The 23296-nt window shown below is 45.8% G+C and overlaps 1 protein-coding gene across 1 annotated transcript in view; it reads right to left on the reverse strand.

The window, feature by feature from the left end:
* Window positions 1–16834, reverse strand: part of LOC145338809 (uncharacterized) — a 101515-nt gene extending 84681 nt beyond the window's left edge. The window contains exons 1-2 of the mRNA XM_080183211.1: window positions 16739–16834; window positions 8458–8608 (exon numbers count right to left, since the gene is read on the reverse strand). Coding sequence (XP_080039337.1) covers window positions 8458–8608; window positions 16739–16834 — 247 coding nt within the window. The remainder of the gene's footprint in view (window positions 1–8457; window positions 8609–16738) is intronic.
* Between the last annotated feature and the right edge of the window lie 6462 nt (window positions 16835–23296).

Consider the following 23296-nt stretch of genomic DNA (forward strand, 5'->3'; position numbering starts at 1 on the left):
TGAAGTGCCGGAAGGTTGGAAAATGGCTACTGTTACGCCGCTGTTTAAAAAAGGTAGCAGACAAAAGGCAGGGAATTATAGGCTGGTTAGTTTAATGTCTGTAGTTGGTAAAATGTGAGAATCCGTCATCAAAGAAGAAATAGCGAGGCACCTAGAAAAGAATGGTTCGATCGAGCAGATGAAGCACGGATTTGTTAAGGGAAGTCGTGTTTGACGAATTTATTGGATTTTTTTGAGGATGTGACTAGTGCGGTAGGCAGAGGGGAACCGGTGGATGTGGTGTTTTTAGATTTCGAAAAGGCTTTTGATAAGGTGCCTCAGAAAAGGTTGCTACAGAAGGTTAGGGTGCACGGAGTTGGGGGTAGGGTGTTAGCGTGGACAGAGGATTGGCTGTCTAGTAGGAAGCAAAGAGTTGGTATCAATGGGTGCTATTCTGGTTGGCAGTTGGTGACTAGTGGAGTGCCGCAGGGATCGGTGCTGGGGCCTCAACTGTTTACCATTTACATAGACGATCTGGAGGAGTGGGCTGAGTGTAGGGTGACGAAATTTGCTGATGACACGAAGATAAGTGGAAAAGCAAATTGCGTGGAGAGTGTGGAAAGTCTGCAGAGAGATCTGGATAGGCTGAGTGAGTGGGCAAGGACCTGGCAGATGGAGTATAATGTTAGCAAGTGTGAGGTTATCCACTTTGGCAGAAATAATCGTAGGAGGGATTATTATTTAAAAAGCGAAAAGCTGCAACATGCTGCAGTGCAGAGGGACCTGGGGGTCCTTGTGCACGAGTCGCAAAAACCCAGCCTGCAGGTGCAGCAGGTGATCAAGAAGGCGAATGGGATGTTGACCTTTATAGTGAGGGGGATGGAATATAAAAGCAGGGAGGTCTTGCTGCAACTGTACAGGGCACTGGTGAGGCTGCAGCTCGAGTACTGTGTGCAGTTTTGGTCACCGTACTTGCGAAAGGATATATTGGCCTTGGAGGGAGTGCAGAAAAGGTTCACTAGGCTGATACTGGAGATGAGGGGGTTGGCCTATGAAGAGAGACTAAATAGACTGGGTCTGTACTCGTTGGAGTTTAGAAGGATGACGGGGGATCTTATTGAGACGTATAAGATAATGAAGAGGATGGATAGGGTAGAGGTAGAGAGATTCTTCCCGCTTAGAAAGGGTAGCAGGACACAGCATCAAGATAAGGGGGGTGCAGTTTAGATCAGAGTTGAGGAGGAACTTCTTCACTCAAAGTAAGGCGTTTAGTAAGGCGTTTGATAAGGTTCACCATGGTAGGCTTCTGCAGAAAATGCAGATGTATGGGATTGGGGGTAATCTAGGTACTTGGATCAGGAATTGGCTAGCAGATAGGAGACAGAGGGTGGTGGTTGATGGTAAATATTCGTCATGGAGTTTGGTTACGAGTGGTGTGCCTCAGGGATCTGTTTTGGGGCCACTGCTGTTTGTAATTTTTATTAATGATCTGGATGAGGGTATAGTTGGGTGGATTAGTAAATTTGCTGATGACACCAAAGTCGGAGGTGTGGTAGATTGTGAGGAAGGGTGTCATAGTTTGCAGGGTGACTTAGACAGGTTGCAGAGCTGGGCCGCGAGGTGGCGGATGGAGTTTAATGAGGAGAAGTGTGAGGTAATTCATTTTGGTAGGAGTAACAGATGTGTTGAGTATAGGGCTAACGGGAGGACTTTGAATAGTGTGGATGAACAGAGGGATCTAGGTGTATGTGTACATAGATCCCTGAAAGTTGGGAATCAAGTAGATAAGGTTGTTAAGAAGGCATACGGTGTCTTGGCGTTTATTGGTAGGGGGATTGAATTTAGGAGTCGCAGCGTCATGTTGCAACTGTACACAACTCTGGTGCGGCCGCACTTGGAGTACTGTGTGCAGTTCTGGTCCCCACATTACAGGAAGGACGTGGAGGCTTTGGAGAGGGTGCAGAGGAGGTTTACCAGGATGTTGCCTGGTATGGAGGGGAGGTCCTATGAGGAGAGACTGAGGGATTTGGGGTTGTTTTCGCTGGAAAGAAGGAGGCTAAGAGGGGATCTTATTGAAACATATAAGATGATTAGAGGTTTAGATAGGGCGGATAGTGATAGCCTTTTTCCTCGGATGGAGAAAGCTAGCACGAGGGGGCATGGCTTTAAATTAAGGGGGGGTAGTTATAGGACGGATGTCAGGGGTTGGTTCTTTACCCAGAGGGTGGTGAGGGACTGGAATGCCCTGCCTGCCGCAGTTGTAAATGTGCCTAGTTTGGGGGCGTTTAAGAGATCTGTGGATAGGTTTATGGATGAAAAGGGATTGGTTTAGATTAGTGGGTCAGTGTTTTTTTTTAAAAAACTGGTTGGCGCAACATCGTGGGCCGAAGGGCCTGTTCTGCGCTGTAATGTTCTATGTTCTATGTTCAAAGGGTGGTGAATCTCTGGAATTCTCTGCCCATTGAAGTGGTGGAGGCTGCCTCGCTGAGTATATTTAAGTCACGAGTAGATAGGTTTCTGATAGACAAGGGAATTAAGGGTTATGGGGAGAAAGCAGGAAAGTGGAACTGATCCACTTCAGATCAGCCATGATCTTATTGAATGGCGGGGCAGGCTCGAAGGGCTCGATGGCCTACTCCTGCTCCTATTTCTTATGTTCTTATGTTAACCCCAGGCCCAGGCATCAGCCGCAGGCCCGGGCGTCAACCCCAGGCTCAGGTTTCAGCCCCAGGCCCAAGCTCACACAGCAACTTCAGCCCCAGGCATCAGTCCCAGGCCCAGCGTCAGCCTTAGGTCCAGATCCACACAGCAATTCCAGGCCCAGGCATCAGCCCCAGGCCCAGGTCCACACAGCAAACCCAGGCCCAGGCCCACACAGCAAACCCAGGCCCAGGCCCACACAGCAAACCCAGGCCCAGACATCAGACCTCGGCCCAGGCATCAGCCCCTGGCCTAGGCCCACACAGCAACCCCAGGCCCAGGCATTAGTTCCAGGCCAGACGTCAGCCCCAGGGCCGAGGCCCACACAGCAACCCTAGGCCTAGGCATCAGCCCCAAGCACAGCCCAGCTCCAGGCCCAGACATCAGGCAAAGGCCTTGGCCCAGGCTTCAGCCCCAGGCCCAGACCCATCCCAGGCCCACCCCAAGCCCATCCCAGATCCAGGCCCAGGATTTAAAATGGAATTCAATGATATTGTGATCACTATTTCCGAGAGCATCTTTTACGAATTAACCCAGCCTCATTGCACGATATCACATCGGAAATCATTATTTCCCCCATTGGTTTCTTAACATTTGATCCAGGAAACTGATAAAGAAAACTTTTTTCAAATATCTTCCTGACCACCTTTAATAATTTCATCGTTCTGTTCTGTATGAAAATTCCATTGTGGCATTGGGGCTCCAATTACGCTCAACACTTTATGCACGACTTTACTAGTTGTTGCACCCGAAAACAGGTACAAGGCGATGGTACAACTGCCCCCTCTGTGCAATGCAAAGGGACCAGCGTGAATAAGAATATTAGAACATAAGAACTAGGAGCAGGAGTAGGCCATCTGGCTCCTCGAGTCTGCTCTGCCATTCAATGAGATCATGGCTGATCTTCTTGTGGACTCAGCTGCACTTACCAGCCCGCTCACCATAACCCTCAATTCCTTTAATGTTCAAAAATTTATCTATCCTTGCCTTAAAAACATTCAATGAGGTCACCTCAACTGCTTCACTGGGCAGAGAATTCCACAGATTCACAACCCTTTGTGTGAAGAAGTTCCTCCTCAACTCAGTCCAAAATCTGCTTCTCCTTATTTTGAGGCTATGCCCCTAGTTCTAATTTCATCCACCAGTGCAACAACTTCCCTGCTTCTGTCTGATCTATTCCCTTCATAAGCTTATATGTTCTGAAAAGATCTCCCCTCATTCTGCTGAATTCCAATGAGTATAGCCCCAGTCTACTCAGACTCTCCTCATAAGCCAACCCTCTCAACTCTGGAATCACCCTAGTGAATCTCCTCCGCACCCCCTCCAGTGGCAGTATATCCTTTCTCAAGTAAGGGGACCAAAACTGTACACAGTACTCTTTTTGCAGCTGCAACATAACCTCGCTGTTTTTAAACTCCATCCCTCTGACAATGAAGGACAAAATTCCATTTGCCTTCTTAATTACCTGCTGCACTTGCAAACCAACTCCTTGAGATTCCTGCACAAGGGCACCCAGATCCCTCTGCACAGCAGCATGCTGCAATTTTTTACCACTTAAATAATAGTCCATTTTGTTGTTATTCCTACCAAAATGGATGACCTCACATTTACCAACATTGTACTCCATCTGCCAGACCCTCGCCCACTCACTTAAACTATCTATATCCCTTTGCAGACTTTCAGCGTCCTCTGCACACTTTGCTCTGCCACTCATCTTAGTGTCATCTGCAAATTTTGACATGCTACACTTGGTCCCCAACTCCAAATCATCTATGTAAATCATAAACAGTTGCAGTCCCGACACTGATCCCTGAGGCACACCACTAATCATTGAGCGACAACCATAAAAACACCCATTTACCCCCACTCTTTGCTTTCTGTTAGTTAACCAATCCTCTATCCATGCTAATACATTACCCGAAACACCGTGCACCTTTATCTTATGCAGCAATCTTTGGTGTGGCACCTTGTCAAATGCCCTCTGAAAATCCAGATACACCACATCCACAGGTTCCCCATTGTCCACTGCACATGTAATATAGAACCATAGGAGCATAGAAAATTACAGCTCAGAAAGAGGCCTTTTGGCCCTTCTTGTCTGTGCTGAACCATTTTTTGCCGAGTCCCACTGACCTGCACTTGGACCATATCCCTCCACACCCCTCTCGTTCATGGACCCGTCCAAGCTTTTTTTAAATGTTAAAAGTGACTCCGCATTTACCACTTTATCCAGCAGCTCATTCCACACTCCCACCGCTCTCTGTGTGAAGAAACGCCCGCTAATATTCCCTTTAAACTTTTCTCCTTTCACCCTTAACCCATGCCCTCTGGTTTTTTCCCTCCCCTAGCCTCAGTGGAAAAAGCCTGTTTGCATTCATTCTATCTATACCCATCAAAATCTTATACACCGCTATCAAATCTCCCCTCAATCATCTACACCCCAGGGAATAAAGTCCTAACCTATTCAATCTCTCTCTGTAACTCAGCTTCTCAAGTCCTAGCAACAACCTTGTGAACCTTCTCTGCACTCTTTCAACCTTATTTACATCCTTCTTGTAACTAGGTGACCAAAACTGTACACAATACTCTAAATTCGGCCTCACCAATGCCTTATATAACCTTACCATAACACTCCAACTTCTATACTCAATATTTTGATTTATAAAGGCCAATGTACCAAAAGCACTCTTAAGACCCTATCCACCTGTGACATCACTTTTAAGGAATTCTGTACCTGTATTCCCAGATCCCTCTGTTCAACTGCACTCTTCAGAGTCCTACCATTTACCCTGTACGTTCTACTTGGTTTGACCTTCCAGAGTGCAATGCCTCACACTTGTCTACGCTAAATTCCATTTGCCAATTTTCAACCCATTTTTCTAGTTGGTCCAAATCCCTCTGCAAGCTTTGAAATCCTTCCTCACTGTCCACTACACCTCCAACCTTTGTATCATTAGCAAATTTGCTGATCCAATTTACCACATTATCATCCAGATCACTGATATAGGTGATAAACAATAATAGACCCAGCACTGATCCCTGCGGCACACCACTAGTCACAGGTCTCCACTCAGAGAAGCAATCCTCCACAGCCACTCTCTGGCTTCTTACATTGAGCCAGTGTCTAATCCAATTTACTACCTCCCCATGTATACCTAGCGACTGAAACTTCCTAACTAACCTCCCATGCGGGACCTTATCAAAGGCCTTGCTAAAATCCAGGTAGACAACATCCACCACCTTCCCTTCATCCACTTTCCAGGTAACCTCCTCGAAAAACTCTAACAGATTGGTCAAACATGACCTACCACACACAAAGCCATGTTGACTCTCCCTAATAAGTCCCTGTCTATCCAAATATTTGTAGATCCTATCCCTTATCACACCTTCCAATAACTTGCCCACCACCAAAATCAAACTTACTGGCCTGTAATTTCCCGGATTTCTTTTGGAACCTTTTTTAAACAACGGAACAACATGAGCCACCCTCCAATCATCCGGCACCTCCCCCGTGAATATTGACATTTTAAATATGTCTGCCAGGGCCCCTGCAAATTCAACACTGGCCTCCCTCAAGGTCCGAGGGAATACCCTGTCCGGTCCTGGGGATTTATCCACTCTGATTTGCCTCAAGGCAGCCAGCATCTCCTCCCCTGTGATCTGTAAAGGTTCCATGACCCCCCCTACCTGTTTGCTCTATTTCCGTAGACTCCATGTCCATTTCCTCAGTAAATACAGATGCAAAAAACCCATTTAGTATCTCCCCCATCTCTATTGGTTCCATACACAATCTACCACTCTGGACCAATTTTGTCCCTCACTATCCTTTTGCTCCTTATATACCTATAGAAGCTTTTTGGATTTTCCTTCACCCTGTCTGCCAAAGCAACCTCATGTCTTCTTTTAGCCCTCCTGATTTCCCTCTTTAGTAGCTTCTTGAACTTTTTATACTCGTCGAGCATCTGATCTGTTCCTTGCTGCCTGTCCATTACATACAACTCTCTCTTCCTCTTAATCAGTGTTACAATCTCCCTCGAGAACCAAGGTTCCTTATTCCTGTTTACTTTGCCTTTAATTCTGGCAGGAACATACAAACTCTGCATTCTCAAAATTTCTCCTTTGAAGGCCTCCCACTTTCCATTTACAAAGAACAGCCTGTGCCAATCCACACTTCCCAGATCCCTTCTCATTTCATCAAATTTGGCCTTTTTCCAGTTCATAACTTCAACCCGAGGACCAGATCTATCCTTATCCATGATCAGGTTGAAACTAATGGCACTATGATCACTGGATCCAAAGTGTTCCTTCACACTCACATCCATCACCTGCCCTAACTCATTTCCCAATAGGAAATCCAATATCACATCCTCTCTAGTTGGCACCTCTATATACTGATGTAGAAAATTCTCCTGAACACATTTTACAAACTCTACCCCGCCTAAACCTTTAACAATATGCAAGTCCCAAACTATATGTGGAAAATTAAAATCCCCTATTATCACAACTTTGTGTTTCTTGCAGTTGTCTGCTATCACTCTGCTGATTTGCTCCTCCAATTCTCGCTGACTATTGGGTGGTCTATAACACAACCCCATTAATGTGGTCATACCTTTCCTGTTTCTCAGCTCCACCCATAGGGTCTCTGTAGACAAGCTCCCTAATCTATCCTGCCTGAGCACTGCCGTAACATTTTCCCTGACCAACAATGCCACCTCCCCCACCTTTTATCCCTCTGCCTCTATCACGCCTGAAGCATTGGAACCCTGGAATATTGAGCTGCCAGTCCTGCCCCTCCTGTAGCCAAGTGTCACTAATAACTATAATGTCATATTTCCACGTGTCAATCCATGCCTTCAGCTCATCTGTCTTCCCCACAATACTCCTGGCATTGAAGTAGACACACCTCAAAAGATTATTTCCACCACACTCAACCCTTCCATTTGTGATGTTGCTTGAACTAACCTGTCTTTTTACCCCCGCTCCACTATCTGCACTGGCACTCCGGTTCCCATCCCCCTGCAAATCTAGTTTAAACGCTCCCCAATAACAGTAGCAAACCTCCCTGAAAGTATATTGGTCCCCTTGTAGTTTAGGTTTAACACAATCTCTTGTATGGATCCCACCTGACCCAGAAGAGGTCCCAATGATCCAAGAATCAGAAACCCTGCCCCCTACACCAGTACCTCAGCCACGTGTTCATCCGCCCAAGCATCCTACTCTTACCCTTACTGGCACGTAGTATAGGCAGCAATCCTGAGATTACTACCCTCGGGGTCCTGCTTTTTAACTTCCGTCCAAGCTCTCTATACTCTTTCTTTAGGACCTCCTCACTCTTTATACCTACGTCATTGGTACCGATGTGTACCACAATATCTGGCTGATCACCTTCCCACTTTAGAACACGGTGCATGCGATCAGAGACATCCCTGACCTTGGCACCTGGGAAGCAACGAACCATGTGGGATTCTCTGTCCCGAGCACAGAATCTCCTGTCCGTACTTCTGACCATTGAGTCCCCTATCACTACCGCTCTCCTCTTCTTCCTCCCACCCTTTCGCGCTGCAGAACCAGACTCAGTATTAGAGTTCCGGCTGTCGCAGCTTGTCCCAGGTAAAGCATCCCCCACAACAGTATCCAATTCGGTATGCCTGTTGTGGAAGGGAATGGCCACAGCGGAACCCTGCTCTGCCTGTCCTTTCACATTTCCATTTCCTCTCCTTACAGTAACCCAATTTCCTGTGCTCTGCTGCTTAGGTGTAACTACCTCCCTAAAGCTACTGTCTATATACTTCTCATTCTCCCGAATTAGACAGAGGTCACCAAGCTCCTTCTCCAGTTCCTTACCACACTTTGCTAGCAGCTGCAGCTGGATGCATCTTTTGCAGGTGTTATCGTCAGGATACTGGAGGTCTCCCTGATCTCCCACATGCTGCAAGAGGAGCATTCCAACACCTTGCCTGGCATTTTTTGTTTTTTTATAAACTTTCCGGAAAAAAAACCTACTCTTGTCTCTGCCTGTTCTCGCCGAAGCACATTATGAGCCAAAGCCCTTCAGCCTTCACTCTGCTTCCTCTCACCCCACTGCCCGCTGTCAACGCTGCCTGCTGTATAGAGTGGCCTGCTGTTTGCCTCAAAAAATTCCACCAAATTAGTCAAACATGACCTGCCCTTCATGAACACATGCTGCTTCTTACCAATGGGACAATTTATATCCCGATGTCTCGCTAGTTCTTTCTTGATAGTAGATTCAAGCATTTTCCCTACCACAGAAGTTAAGCTAACTGGCGTTTAGTTACCTGCCTCTTGTCTACTTCCTTTTTTAATAGTATTAGATTTCTGGGGGCAGGCCAGTCACCGCGCAGTGGCCCCAAACTGTCGGCCTCCCATTTACTGGTCAACCTGGGACCTCCAGAGTGCTGCCCCTCCCCCCCCGCCCCCTACACACTCAGTCGCAGGTCTCCAGATCATTCTCAGGCCAGCCTTCACCCTCCACAACTGGTCCCAGACCAGCCTGATCTCCAGCTTACACTCCTCTAGTGCCAATTCCCCCCACCCACAGGCAGAGCCCACCCCACCTGCCCTGATGGCTAGCCTCCCTCCTGCCCCCATTATTCCTAATGCAGATTGAAAGTGGGACTCCACACCCATGCTCCCACCCCCACTGATTGGCCCTGGACCCCACACCCCAATGGGCAGTGCAAAGGTGCCCCTGGGCATTGGCACTTTGCCCTTTGGGCAGTCCTAGAGGGCCTAGGCTGACACTGTCAAGGTGCCCATGCCAGGAGGCTCCACTGCCCCGCTGCCCGAAATCCTGGTAGGGTCCGATTGCGTCCCGCATTCACTCCAGTGGGGTCAGACCACCAGCTCCCGAAAGCGGGAGCAGGGGAGGGAGTCAGTAATGTTGTGGGGGTGGGGGGGGGGGGGCGGTGGGGCAATGTCTGTGGGAGCTCGGGGGAGGCCTTATCCAGCCTGGGAAGGATGTGACAGGGGAGCATTATTCTATCTTTGTTCTAAGTGTGCAGTTGGAGCTTCAGGATTTTGGGCATGTTAAGCCCCGTCCACAGGTTTGTGCAGTACAATTCAGAATCGCTGCTATTTTTTCAGGTGGCGTGCATATGGGGGCGCCCGAGTGTGTATAAGATCATAAGACCATAAGGCATAGGAACAGAATTAGGCCACTCGGCCCATCAAGTCTGCTCTGCCATTCAATCCTGGCTGATTTTTTTTCTCATCCCCATTCTCCTGCTTTTTCCCCATAATCCCTGATCCCCTTATTAATCAAGAGCCTATCTATCTCTGTCTTAAAGACACTCAATGATCTGGCCTCCACAGCCTTCTGCGGCAAAGACTTCCACAGTTTCACCATTCTCTGGCTGAAGAAATTCCTCCTCATCTCTGTTTTGAAGGATTGTCCCTTTAGCCTGAGGTTGTGCCCCCTGGTTCTAGTTTTTCCTACTAGTGGAAACATCCTCTCCACATCCACTCATAAGAACATAAGAACATAAGAACATAAGAAATAGGAGCAGGAGTAGGCCATCTAGCCCTTCGAGCCTGCCCCGCCATTCAATAAGATCATGGCTGATCTGTCGTGGCTCAGTTCCACTTTCCCGCCCTCTCCCCATAACCCTTAATCCCCTCTCTTATCAAGAACCCATCAACCTGCTTCTTAAAAATATTTAGCGAGGCAGCCTCCACCACTTCAACGGGCAGAGAATTCCAGAGATTCACCACCCTTTGAGTGAAGAAGTTCCTCCTCAACTCCGTTCTAAACCGCCTCCCCTTTATCTTGAGGCTGTGCCCCCTAGTCCTACTGTCTTTTTTGAGCGGGAAGAGTCTCTCCACCTCTATCCTATCCATCCCATTCATCATCTTATACGTCTCAATGAGATCTCCCCTCATTCTTCTAAACTCTAACGAGTACAAGCCTAGTTTATTCAGCCTCTCCTCATAGCTCAATCCCCTCAACTCCGGTATCAGCCTAGTAAACCTCCTCTGCACTCCCTCCAGGGCCAAAATATCCTTGCGCAGGTGCGGCGCCCAAAACTGCACACAGTACTCCAGCTGCGGCCTCACCAATGCCCTATACAGCTGCAGCAAGACCTCCCTACTTTTATATTCAATCCCCCTCGCTATGAAGGCCAGCATCCCATTCGCCTTCCTGACCACCTGCTGCACCTGCAAGCTGGGTTTTTGCGACTCATGCACAAGGACCCCGAGGTCCCTCTGCACCGTCGCCTGCTGCAGTTTTTCGCCACGTAAGTAATAGTCCTTCCTACCATTCTTCCTACCAAAGTGGACCACCTCACACTTGCCAACATTAAATTCCATTTGCCATTTCCTGGCCCATTCGCCCAGCCTATCTAGATCCTTCTGCAGACTCTCCACACCCTCCGCACAATATGCCTTTCCCCCAATCTTGGTGTCATCAGCAAATTTCGACACCCTACACTCGGTTCCCTCCTCCAGATCATCTATATAAATGGTAAATAGCTGAGGCCCCAGCACCGACCCCTGGGGCACCCCACTAGTCACCAACCGCCAATCCGAATAGCACCCATTGACCCCCACTCTCTGCCTCCTATTTGACAACCAATCCTCTATCCACGCTAACACCCTACCCCCAACTCCATGTCCCCTGACCTTCTGCAATAACCTCTTGTGAGGTACCTTGTCAAACGCCTTCTGAAAATCCAGAAAGACCACATCCACCGGCTCTCCTCTATCCACTGCCCTAGACACATCCTCATAGAACTCCAGTAAATTTGTCAGACTCTGTCCAGGCCTCGCAGTATCCTGTAAGTTTTAATGAGTCCAAAGATGTGCAGGTTAGTTTGATTGGCCATGCTAAAATTGCCCCTTAGTGTCCTGAGATGCATAGGTTCGAGGGATTAGTGGGTAAATGTGTAGGGATATGAGGGTACGGCCTGGGTGGGATTGTGGTCGGTGCAGACTTGATGGGCCAGATGGCTTCTTTCTGCGCTGTAGGGTTTCTACGATTCTAAGATCCCCCTCATCCTTCGAAACTCCAATAAGTACAGGCCCAGAGCCCTCAACCGTTCCTCATATGACAAGCTCTTCATTCCAGGGATCATTCTTGTGAATCTCCTCTGGACCTTTTCCAAGGTCAGCACAATTTCCTTCCACATGGGGTCCAAAACTGCTCACAATACTCCAAATGGGATCTGACCAGAACTTTATACAGCCTCAGAAGTACATCCCTGCTCTTGTATTCTCGCCCTCTCAACATGAATGCAACATTGCATTTGCCTTCCTAACTGCCGACTGAAGCTGCACGCTAACCTGAAGAGAATCTTGAACAAGGATTCCCAAGTCCCTTTGTGTTTCTGATTTCCTAAGCATTTTCCCATTTAGAAAATAGTCTATGCCTTCATTCCTCCTTCCAAAGTGCATAACCTCACACTTTTCCACATTGTATTTCATCTGCCACTTCTTTGCCCACTCTCCAAACCTGTCCAAGTCCTTCTGCAACCACCCGCCTCCTCAATACTACCTGTCCCTCTTTGCATCATCTTGGTATCTTTGTATCATCTGCAAACTTAGCAACAGTGCCTTCAGTTGCTTTCTCCAAATCGTTAATGTATATTGTAAAAAGTTGTGCTAGTCGTGTCACTAGACCAGTGGTACCACCACTAGTCACCGGCTGCCATCCTGAGAAAGACCCCTTTATCCCCACTCTCTGCCTTCTGCCAGTCAGCCAATCCTCTATCCATGCCAGGATCTTACCCTTAACACCATGGGCACTTAACTTACTTAACAATCTCCTACGCAGCACCTTATCAAAGGCCTTCTGGAAATCGAAATAAATCACATCCACTGGCTCTCCTTTATCTAACTTCTTTGTATGGGGACACCTGAGTCAGATCTGAAACACTCTCAGCTTCAGCAGAATAGTGAAATGGGGAACTGCAGGCCAGGATTTATCTTTATACAAAATATATTTATGTTTATATCTGTATATCTCAATATTTATCTTTATATAGAACATGTATTCATCTTTGTATATAACATTTACAATTTATATTATATATTTATAGTCCCTATTATATAATAATTATATATTTATGATTCCATATTTACAATCTACATTATGGGCCTGATTTTACCATTGCGTGATAAAGTCAGGTGAGAGGCCATTAACACGATCCATATCCGCATCCGCGCAGATTGCCACTTTATCAAAACGCGGGAATGGCGGCGATTCCATTCATGGCCAAAACAGGCACAACGGTGATATAAATGCATTTAATTAATGAACCGCCCGCCCAACTTTATCAGCATTTCCTCCTTTATCACTGCATTCGCCAATTTGGAACTGCGCTGTAATGGACATGCTAAATAAAAGTCTGAATCAGGTGGCGGGAGGCGGGGGTGGTGAGTGAGGCCAGATTGTTGTATGGGGGGGGTGGTTCAGTAAGGCCAGACCATTCTCTGGGGGGAGGAATGAGTGACGCCAGGTCGTTTTGGGGAGGAGAGAGACAGGTAAGATGTATCTCGAGGGGGGTGGGGGGCAGATGGATCTTTGGTGGGGGGCCAGATGGGTTTCTGGTGGTGGGGGCCGATATATCTCTGGTGGGGGCGGGGGTTTGGGCGCTGGGGGTTCCGCTGCCACTCTACGGGCGATGGGGTGGGGGCAGGGGTGTGATCGGTCTGGGCATTGGGGGCTGGATAAGGGGGAAAGCGGTGGGTGTGCGGTCCATCGCTCCCGCTTGTCGCTCCCAGGCCACTTTCTCTGCTTTCTGCGGACCGGGACCAATCTGAAACAAGCGTGCTTTTTCAATTTTTTCCTAACTGTGCATGCGCAATTCAGAGCTCCAATTGTTTTAGCTGCGGCAAGCCCATCCACAGCGCAAATGGGACTGGCAATCTTTTTTAAGGCGGGGTGCGTATGGGGGCGCCTGAAAGCAGATTTCCAAGTCAGATCTGAATGACGCCCAGATTCAGTACTTTTGTATTATATATTTATAATTATATATCAACATTCCTCTATTATATACTTATAATTATATATCAACATTCCTGTATTACATATTTATAATTATATATTAACATTTCTGTATTATAAATTTATAATTATATATTAACATTTCTTTATTATATAAAATTTATAATTATAGATTAACATTTCTGCATTATATATTTATAATTATAGATTAACGTTTTTATTTTATAATATTTATAATTATAAATTAACATTTTTATGCATTTATTATAGATTAACAGTTCTATATTATATAATATTTATAATTACAGATTAACATTTCTATATTATATATTTATAATTATAGATTAACATTTCTATAATATTTATAACTATAGCTTAACATTTCTATATTATGTATTTATAATTACAGATTAACATTTCTATATTATATATTTATAATTGTAGATCAGCACCGACCACAATCCCACCCAGGCTCTATCCCCATAACCCTATACATTTTACCCTAGCTAGTTCCCCTGGCAATATATCATGGCCAATTCACCTAAGCCGCACATCTTTGAACTGTGGGAGGAAACTGCAGCACATGGAGGAAACCCACACAGATATAGGGAGAATGTGCAAACTCCACATAGATAGTGACCCAAGCTGGGAATCAAACCCAGATTCTTGGTGCTGTGAGGCATCAGTGCTAACCACTAAGCCATTGTGCTGCCCTCTGTGCTGTATCTAACTCCTTTTTGGAAAACATACAATGTTTTTGCTTCAACTACTTTCTGTGGTAGCGAATTCCACAGGCTGACCGCTCTCTGGGTGAAGAAATTTCTCCTCATCTCTATCCTAAATAGTCCACCCTGTATCCTCAGACTGTGACCCCTGGTTCTGGACTCCCCCACCATCAGGAACATCCTTCCTGCATCCACCCGTCTAATCCTGTTAGAATTTTATAGGTTTCAATGTGGTCTCCCCTCAGTCTATTAAACCCTAGCAATTTAATCCTAACCGACCCAACCTCTCCTTGTACTTCAGTCCCACTAACTTTCTAGTCTCTGGTTATCCAGAATATAACTCGGCCTTTATAGATATGATATCTAAACAGGATGCACAGAGTGTTTTTGACAAAGTGACAAATTCTATATTGCTGTAAGGTGAGGAATCCTTAACTAAGAGAGTGGACTGAAACTGAAATAGACTGAACTGTGCAGTTATCCATAATGAATCTGTGTTGAATCTTGTTCACAGAGTGGATCACAGGTTGCGAAGGGTTCAGTCTCAGCAGTCGGAGGGACATGGCATTCAGGAATGATTCTCCTTCAACCAGTGTGTTATATTCCAAGGAACCCACTTACACCAGTGGACAGACGCTGACATTTCGGTAAGTGCTTTACTGCTGCCATTATTATTGTTTCTCAAACTCACCAACAGAAAGTGTACTGGCTGTAGAGTCAAGACTGTAAACTCCAACTTAGTTCACCACCTTCAGCCGTCTGAGAGTTTAGGTTGGAGGCTTTGAATGGCGTGTGATCAGTGTGGCAAACAGATTCCTTAGAGAGACTGGCAGCAAATCACAAGAGCCACTTAAAGTGCTCAGTTCTGGTCGCCTCATTACAGAAAGGATGTGGAAGCCATAGAAAGGGTGCAGAGGAGATTTACAAGGAGTAAATCCTTGGAGTAGGTGGCATACCTTATGAGGATAGGTTGAGAGAGCTCTTTTCTCCCTGGAGAGATGAAGGATGAGAGGTGACCTGATAGATGTTGAGAAGTATAGATCAAGTGGATTCTCAGAGGCTTTTTCCCAGGACTGAAATTGTTGCCACAAGAGGACACAGGTTTAAGGTGCTGGGGAGTAGGTACAGAGGAGATGTCAGGGGTAAGTCTTTCACTCAGAGGGTGGTGAATGAGTGGAATCGGCTGCTGTCGGTGGTGGTGGCGGATTCAATAGGATCTTTTAAGAGACTTTTGGATAAGTACATGGGACTTAGTCAGATAGACGGTGATAGGTAAGCCTAGTAGGTAGGGACATGTTCGGTGCAACCTGTGGGCCAAAGGGCCTGTTTGTGCTGTAATTTTTCTATGATTCTATGTAACATTTCTGTATGATTATAGCATTCTATATTAACATTGCTGCATTATGTTATTTATAACTATACATTAACATTGCCATTATATATTTATAATACTATATTAACATTTCTATATTACACAATATTTAAAATTATATATTAACTTTATATGTTAAACATTTATAATTATATATTAACATTCTGCATTATATAATTATACCTTAAACTTGTTACGTTATATATTTATAATTATAGATTGACATTTCTATGTTAATATATGATTTCTATTTATAAATTTATATATTTTTGATTAAATTACAAATCAGAATCAGAGATTCTCCCATTCTCCTCAGGGCGCTGCAGCTCCGTCACCATGGAGACCGGGCAGGCCCGGGGGCGGGGCAGGGGAACGGGGATGGAAAAGGGGCGGGTCCAAGGGCGGGGCCTTGGAGGCGGGAACAGGAGGCGGTGAAAGGGGGCCGGCCCAGGGGAAGGAACAAGGGACGAGAAAGGGGGCGGGGACAGGGACAAGGAAAGTATGCCGGAGCCAGGGGCGGGGCCGTGGAGGAGGGACAAAGGGGCGGGGCCCGGAGGAGGGGCCAGGGGCGGGGAAAGGGGACGGGGAACGAGGGCGGAGCCCAAGAGAGGGGAACATGAAAGTGATAGGGGACGGGGAAAGAAGCGGGGCCTAGGAGGCGGGGAAAGTGGGCGTGTCCCAGGGAAACCCCCCAGGGCGGCTGGGGGGGGGGGGGAGGAGACAGGGGGTAGTGGGGGGGACAAGGGAGAGGTGACTGATGGCGGCCGGAGGAAAGGACCCGATGGCGGGGCCAGGGGGCGGGGCCGGGGGTGGGAATGGGGCGGCATGGGGCGTGACAAGAAGGTCGCCTGGGGGCACGACCCGGGAGTGGTCCTACTGCTGGAGGGCGGCGGGGGGGAGGGGGAGGAAGGCGCGGACAGAGTTTGGGGCGGGGTTAAAGGTAATGATGTCAAGCCAGGGGGCGGGACAGTGTCGGATGCCATGGAAACGCGTTCCAACCGCATCTTTTTCCGGTTGGGCCTTCCGCCGCCTCCGGCAGCGACGTCCTGGTAGAGAGAGCGGCGGCGGCAGCATGTGGATCAGGGTGTCCTTCATCACTGTCCTCATCCACCAGGGTAATGGAACCAGAGAGAGGCGATAATTCCAGAGTTAATAATCCCAGAGTTAATCCCAGTGTTAATAATCCCAGAGTTAATAATCCCAGTGTTAATCCCAGAGTTAATAATCCCAGAGTTAATAATCCCAGAGTTAAGAATCCCAGAGTTAAGAATCCCAGTGTTAATCCCAGAGACAATAATCCCAGAGTCAATAATCCCAGTGTTAATAATCCCAGAGTCAATAATCCCAGAGTCAAGAATCCCAGAGTCAAGAATCCCAGTGTTAATAATCCCAGAGTCAAGAATCCCAGAGTTAATAATCCCAGAGTCAAGAATCCCAGAGTCAAGAATCCCAGAGTCAAGAATCCCAGAGTCAAGAATCCCAGAGTCAAGAATCCGTGTTAATCCCAGAGTCAAGAATCCCAGAGTCAAGAATCCCAGAGTCAAGAATCCCAGAGTTAAGAATCCCAGAGTCAATAATCCCAGAGTTAATCCCAGTGTTAATAATCCCAGAGTCAATAATCCCAGAGTCAATAATACCAGTGTTAATAATCCCAGAGTTAATAATCCCAGAGTCAATCCTAGAGTCAATAATCCCAGTGTTAATAATCCCAGAGTCAATAATCCCAGAGTCAATAATCCCAGAGTCAATAATCCCAGAGTCAATAATCCGTGTTAATCCCAGTGTTAATAATCCCAGAGTCAATAATCCCAATGTTAATAATACCAGTGTTAATAGACCCAGAGTCAAGAATCCCAGAGTCAAGAATCCGTGTTAATCCCAGTGTTAATAATCCCAGAGGCAAGAATCCCAGAGTCAAGAATCCGTGTTAATCCCAGTGTTAATAATCCCAGAGTCAAGAATCCCAGTGTTAATAATCCCAGAGTCAAGAATCCCAGAGTCAAGAATCCCAGAGTCAATAATCCGTGTTAATCCCAGTGTTAATAATCCCAGAGTCAAGAATCCCAGAGTCAAGAATCCCAGAGTCAATAATCGCAGAGTCAATAATCCCAGAGTCAATAATCCCAGAGTCAATAATCCCAGAGTTAATCCCAGAGTCAATAATCCCAGAGTCAATAATCCCAGAGTCAATAATCCCAGAGTCAATAATACCAGTGTTAATAATCCCAGAGTTAATAATCCCAGAGTCAATCCTAGAGTCAATAATCCCAGTGTTAATAATCCCATAGTCAATAATCCCATAGTCAATAATCCCAGAGTCAATAATCCCAGAGTTAATAATCCCAGAGTCAATAATCCGTGTTAATCCCAGTGTTAATAATCCCAGAGTCAATAATCCCAATGTTAATAATACCAGTGTTAATAGACCCAGAGTCAATAATCCCAGAGTCAATAATCCCAGTGTTAATAATCCCAGAGTTAAAAATCCCAGAGTCAATAATCCCAGAGTTAATAATCCCAGAGTCGTTAATCCCAGTGTTAATAATCCCAGAGTTAATCCCAGTGTTAATAATATCAGTGTTAATAATCCCAGAGTCAATAATCCCCGAGTCAATAATCCTAGAGACAATAATCCCAGTGTTAATAATCCCAGAGTCAATAATCCCAGTGTTAATAATCCCAGAGTCAATTATCCCAGTGTTAATAATCCCAGTGTTAATAATCCCAGAGTCAATAATCCCAGAGTCAATAATTCCAAATTTAATAATCCCAGAGTCAATAATCAGTGTTAATAATCCCAGAGTTAATAATCCCAGAGTTAATAATCCCAGAGTCAATAATCGCAGTTTGAATAATCCCAGTTTGAATAATCCCAGAGTCAATAATCCCAGAGTCAATAATCCCAGTGTTAATAATCCCAGTGTTAATAATATCAGAGTTCATAATCCGAGTGTTAATAATCCCAGTGTTAATAATCCCAGAGTCAATAATCCTAGTGTTACTAATCCCAGTGTTAATAATCCCAGACATAATACTCCCAGTGTTAATAATATGACAGTTAATAACCCCAGAGTCAATAATCCCAGTGTTAATAATCCCAGAGTTAATAATCCGAGAGTTAACAATCCCAGAGTCAATAATCCCAGAATTAATAATCCCAGTGTTAATAATCCCAGAGTCAATAATCCCAGAGTCAATCCTAGTATTAATAATCCCAGAGTCAATAATCCCATGTTAATAATCCCAGTGTTAATAATCCCAGAGTCAATAATCCCAGAGTTAATAATCCCAGTGTTAATAATCCCACAGTTAATAGTCCGAGATTCAAATAATCCCAGTGTTAATAATCCCAGAGTCAATAATACCAGAGTTAATGATTCCAGTGTTAATAATCCCATAGTCAATAATCCCAGAGTTAATCCCTGTGTTAATAATCCCAGAGTTAATAATACCAGAGTCAATGATTGCAGTGTTAATAATCCCAGTGTCAATAATCCCAGAGTCAATAATCCAGTGTTAATAATCCCAGTGTTAATAATCCCAGAGTCAATAATCCCATAGTCAATAATCCCAATGTTAACAATCCCAGAGTTAATCCCAGAGTCAATAACCCAGTGTTAATAATCCCAGAGTCAATGATCCCAGAGTCAATAATACCAGAGTTAATAATCCGAGAGTTAATACTCCCAGAGTCAATAATCCCCATGTTAATAATCCCAGAGTTAATCCCAGTGTCAATAATCCCAGAGTCAATAATCCCAGAGTCAATAATCCCAGAGTCAATAATCCCAGTGTTTTTAATCCCAGAGACAATAATCCCAGAGTCAATAATCCCAGTGTTAATAATCCCAGAGTTAATAATCCCAGAGTCAATGACCCCAGAGTTAATAATTCGAGAGTTAATACTCCCAGAGTTAATAATCCCGGAGTCAATAATCCCTGTGTTAATAATCCCAGAGTCAATAATCCCAGTGTTTTTAATCCCAGAGACAATAATCCCAGAGTCAATAATCCCAGTGTTAATAATCCCAGAGTTAATAATCCCAGAGTCAATGACCCCAGAGTTAATAATTCGAGAGTTAATACTCCCAGAGTTAATAATCCCGGAGTCAATAATCCCAGTGTTAATAATCCCAGAGTCAATAATCCCAGAGTCAATAATCCCAGAGTTAATAATCCCAGAGTCAATGATCCCAGAGTTAATAATCCGAGAGTTAATACTCCCAGAGTCAATAATCCCAGTGTTAAAAATCCCAGTGTTAATAATCCCAGAGTTAATCCCAGAGTCAATAATCCCAGAGTCAATTATCTCAGAGTTAATAATCCCAGAGTCAATAATCCCAGTGTTAATATCCCAGAATTAATAATCCCAGAGTTAATAATCGCAGAGTTAATAATCCCAGCATCAATAATCCCAGTGTTAATAATCTCAGAGTTAATAATCCCAGACTCAATGATCCCAGAGTTAATAGTCTGTGAGTTAATACTCCCAGAGTTAATAATCCCAGAGTGAATAATACCAGTGTTAATAATCCCAGAGTTAATCCCAGTGTCAATAATACCAGAGTCAATAATCCCAGTGTTAATAATCCCAGAGTCAACAATCCCAATGTTAATAATCACAGAGTCAATAAGCCCAGTGTTAATAATCCCAGAGTCAGTAATGCCATAGTTAATAATCCCAGAGTCAATAATCCCAGAGTTAATACTCTGAGAGTTTATAATCCCAGAGATAATATTCCCAGAGTCAATAATACCAGAGTTAATAATCCCAGTGTTAATAATCCCAGAGTCAATAATCCCAGAGTCAATAATCCCTGTGTTAATAATCCCAGAGTTAAAAATCCCAGTGTTAATAATCCCAGTGTTAATAATCCCAGTGTCAATAATCCCAGAGTTAATAATCAGTGTTAATAATCTCAGTATTAATAATCTGAGTATCAATAATCCCAGAGTCAATAATCCCAGAGTTAATAATCCCAGAGTCAGTGATCCCAGAGTCAATTATCCCAGATTTAATACTCCCAGAGTTAATAATCCCAGTGTCAATAACCCCAGAGTTAATAATCCCAGTGTTAATAATCCCAGTGTCAATAATCCCAGTGTTAATCCCAGTGTCAATAACCCCAGAGTTAATAATCCCAGTGTTAATAATCCCAGAGTCAATAATCCCACAGTCAATAATGTCAGTTAATAATCCCAGTGTTAACAATCCCAGAGTTAATAATCCCAGTGTCAATAATCCCAGTGTTAACAATCCCAGAGTAAATAATCCCAGTGTCAATAATCCCAGAGTTAACAATCCCAGAGTTAATAATCCCAGAGTCAATAATCCCAGTGTCAATAATCCCAGAGTTAATAATCCCAGAGTTAATAATCGCAGTGTCAATAATACCAGAGTTAATAATCCCAGCGTTAATAATACCAGAGTTAATCCCAGTGTCAATAATCCCAGAGTTAATAATCCCAGTGTTCATAATCCCAGTGTCAATAATCCCAGAGTTAATAATCCCAGAGTTAATAATCCCAGTGTCAATAATCCCAGAGTTAATAATAATCCTAAAGTTAATAATAATCCTAGAGTTAACATACCCAGAGTCAATATTCCCAGTGTTAATAAACCCAGAGTCAATAATCCCAGAGTTAATATTCCCAGATTAAATAATCCCAGTGTTAATAATCCCAGAGTTAATAATCCCAGTGTCAATAATCCATGAGTCAATAATCCCAGTGTTAATAATCCCAGAGTTACTAATCCTAGAGTCAATAATCCCAATGTTATTAATCCCAGTGTTATAATCCTCGGCAGTGACTGATTTCGGCACTGACAGATCGGCACTGACAGATCTCGGCGCTGACAGATCTCGGCGCTGACAGATCTCGGCGCTGACAGATCTCGGCGCTGACAGATCTCGGCACTGATAGATCGGCACTGACAGATCAGCACTGACAGATCTCAGCGCTGACAGATCTCGGCACTGACAGATCAGCACTGACAGATCTCAGCGCTGACAGATCTCGGCGCTGACAGATCGGCACTGACAGATCTCGGCACTGATAGATCGACACTGACAGATCGGCACTGACAGATCTTGGCGCTGACAGATCGGCACTGACAGATCGGCACTGACAGATCTCGGCGCTGACAGATCGGCACTGACAGATCTCGATGCTGACAGATCGGCACTGACAGATCTCGGCGCTGACAGATCGGCACTGATAGATCGGCACTGACAGATCTCGGCGCTGACAGATCGGCGCTGACAGATCTCGGCGCTGACAGATCTCGGCGCTGACAGATCTCGGTGCTGACAGATCTCGGCACTGACAGATCGGCACTGACAGATCTCGGCGCTGACAGATCTCGGCGCTGACAGATCTCGGCGCTGACAGATCTCGGCGCTGACAGATCGGCACTGACAGATCTCGGCGCTGACAGATCGGCACTGACAGATCTCGGCACTGACATATCGGCGCTGACAGATCTCGGCGCTGACAGATCTCGGCGCTGACAGATCTCGGCACTGACAGATCGGCACTGACAGATCTCGGCGCTGACAGATCTCGGCGCTGACAGATCTCGGCACTGACAGATCTCGGCGCTGACAGATCTCAGCGCTGACAGATCGGCACTGACAGATTGGCACTGACAGATCTCGGCGCTGACAGATCTCGGCGCTGACAGATCGGCACTGACAGATCTCGGTGCTGACAGATTGGCACTGACAGATCGGCACTGACAGATCGGCACTGACAGATCTCGGCGCTGACAGATCGGCACTGACAGATCTCGGCGCTGACAGATCTCGGCGCTGACAGATCGGCGCTGACAGATCGGCGCTGACAGATCTCGGTGCTGACAGATCTCGGCGCTGACAGATCTCGGCACTGATAGATCGGCACTGACAGATCAGCACTGACAGATCTCGGCACTGACAGATCTCGGCGCTGACAGATCTCGGCGCTGAAAGATCGGCGCTGACAGATCGGCACTGACAGATCTCGGCGCTGACAGATCTCGGCGCTGACAGATCTCGGCGCTGACAGATCTCGGCACTGATAGATCGGCACTGACAGATCAGCACTGACAGATCTCAGCGCTGACAGATCTCGGCACTGACAGATCAGCACTGACAGATCTCAGCGCTGACAGATCTCGGCGCTGACAGATCGGCACTGACAGATCTCGGCACTGATAGATCGACACTGACAGATCGGCACTGACAGATCTCAGCGCTGACTGATCTCGGCGCTGACAGATCTCGGCACTGACAGATCTCGGCACTGATAGATCGGCACTGACAGATCGGCACTGACAGATTTCGGCACTGATAGATCTCGGCGCTGATAGATCAGCACTGACAGATCTCGGCACTGACAGATCTCGGCACTGATAGATCAGCACTGACAGATCTCGGCACTGACAGATGAGCACTGACAGATCTCGGCGCTGAGAGATCTCGGCACTGACAGATCGGCGCTGACAGATCTCGGCACTGACAGATCTCGGCACTGACAGATCTCGGCACTGACAGATCTCGGCACTGACAGATCGGC

Source organism: Carcharhinus amblyrhynchos, unplaced genomic scaffold (genome assembly GCF_965287045.1).
Source record: "Carcharhinus amblyrhynchos unplaced genomic scaffold, sCarAmb.v2.hapA chromosome_185, whole genome shotgun sequence".
Taxonomy (NCBI): Eukaryota; Metazoa; Chordata; class Chondrichthyes; order Carcharhiniformes; family Carcharhinidae; genus Carcharhinus; species Carcharhinus amblyrhynchos.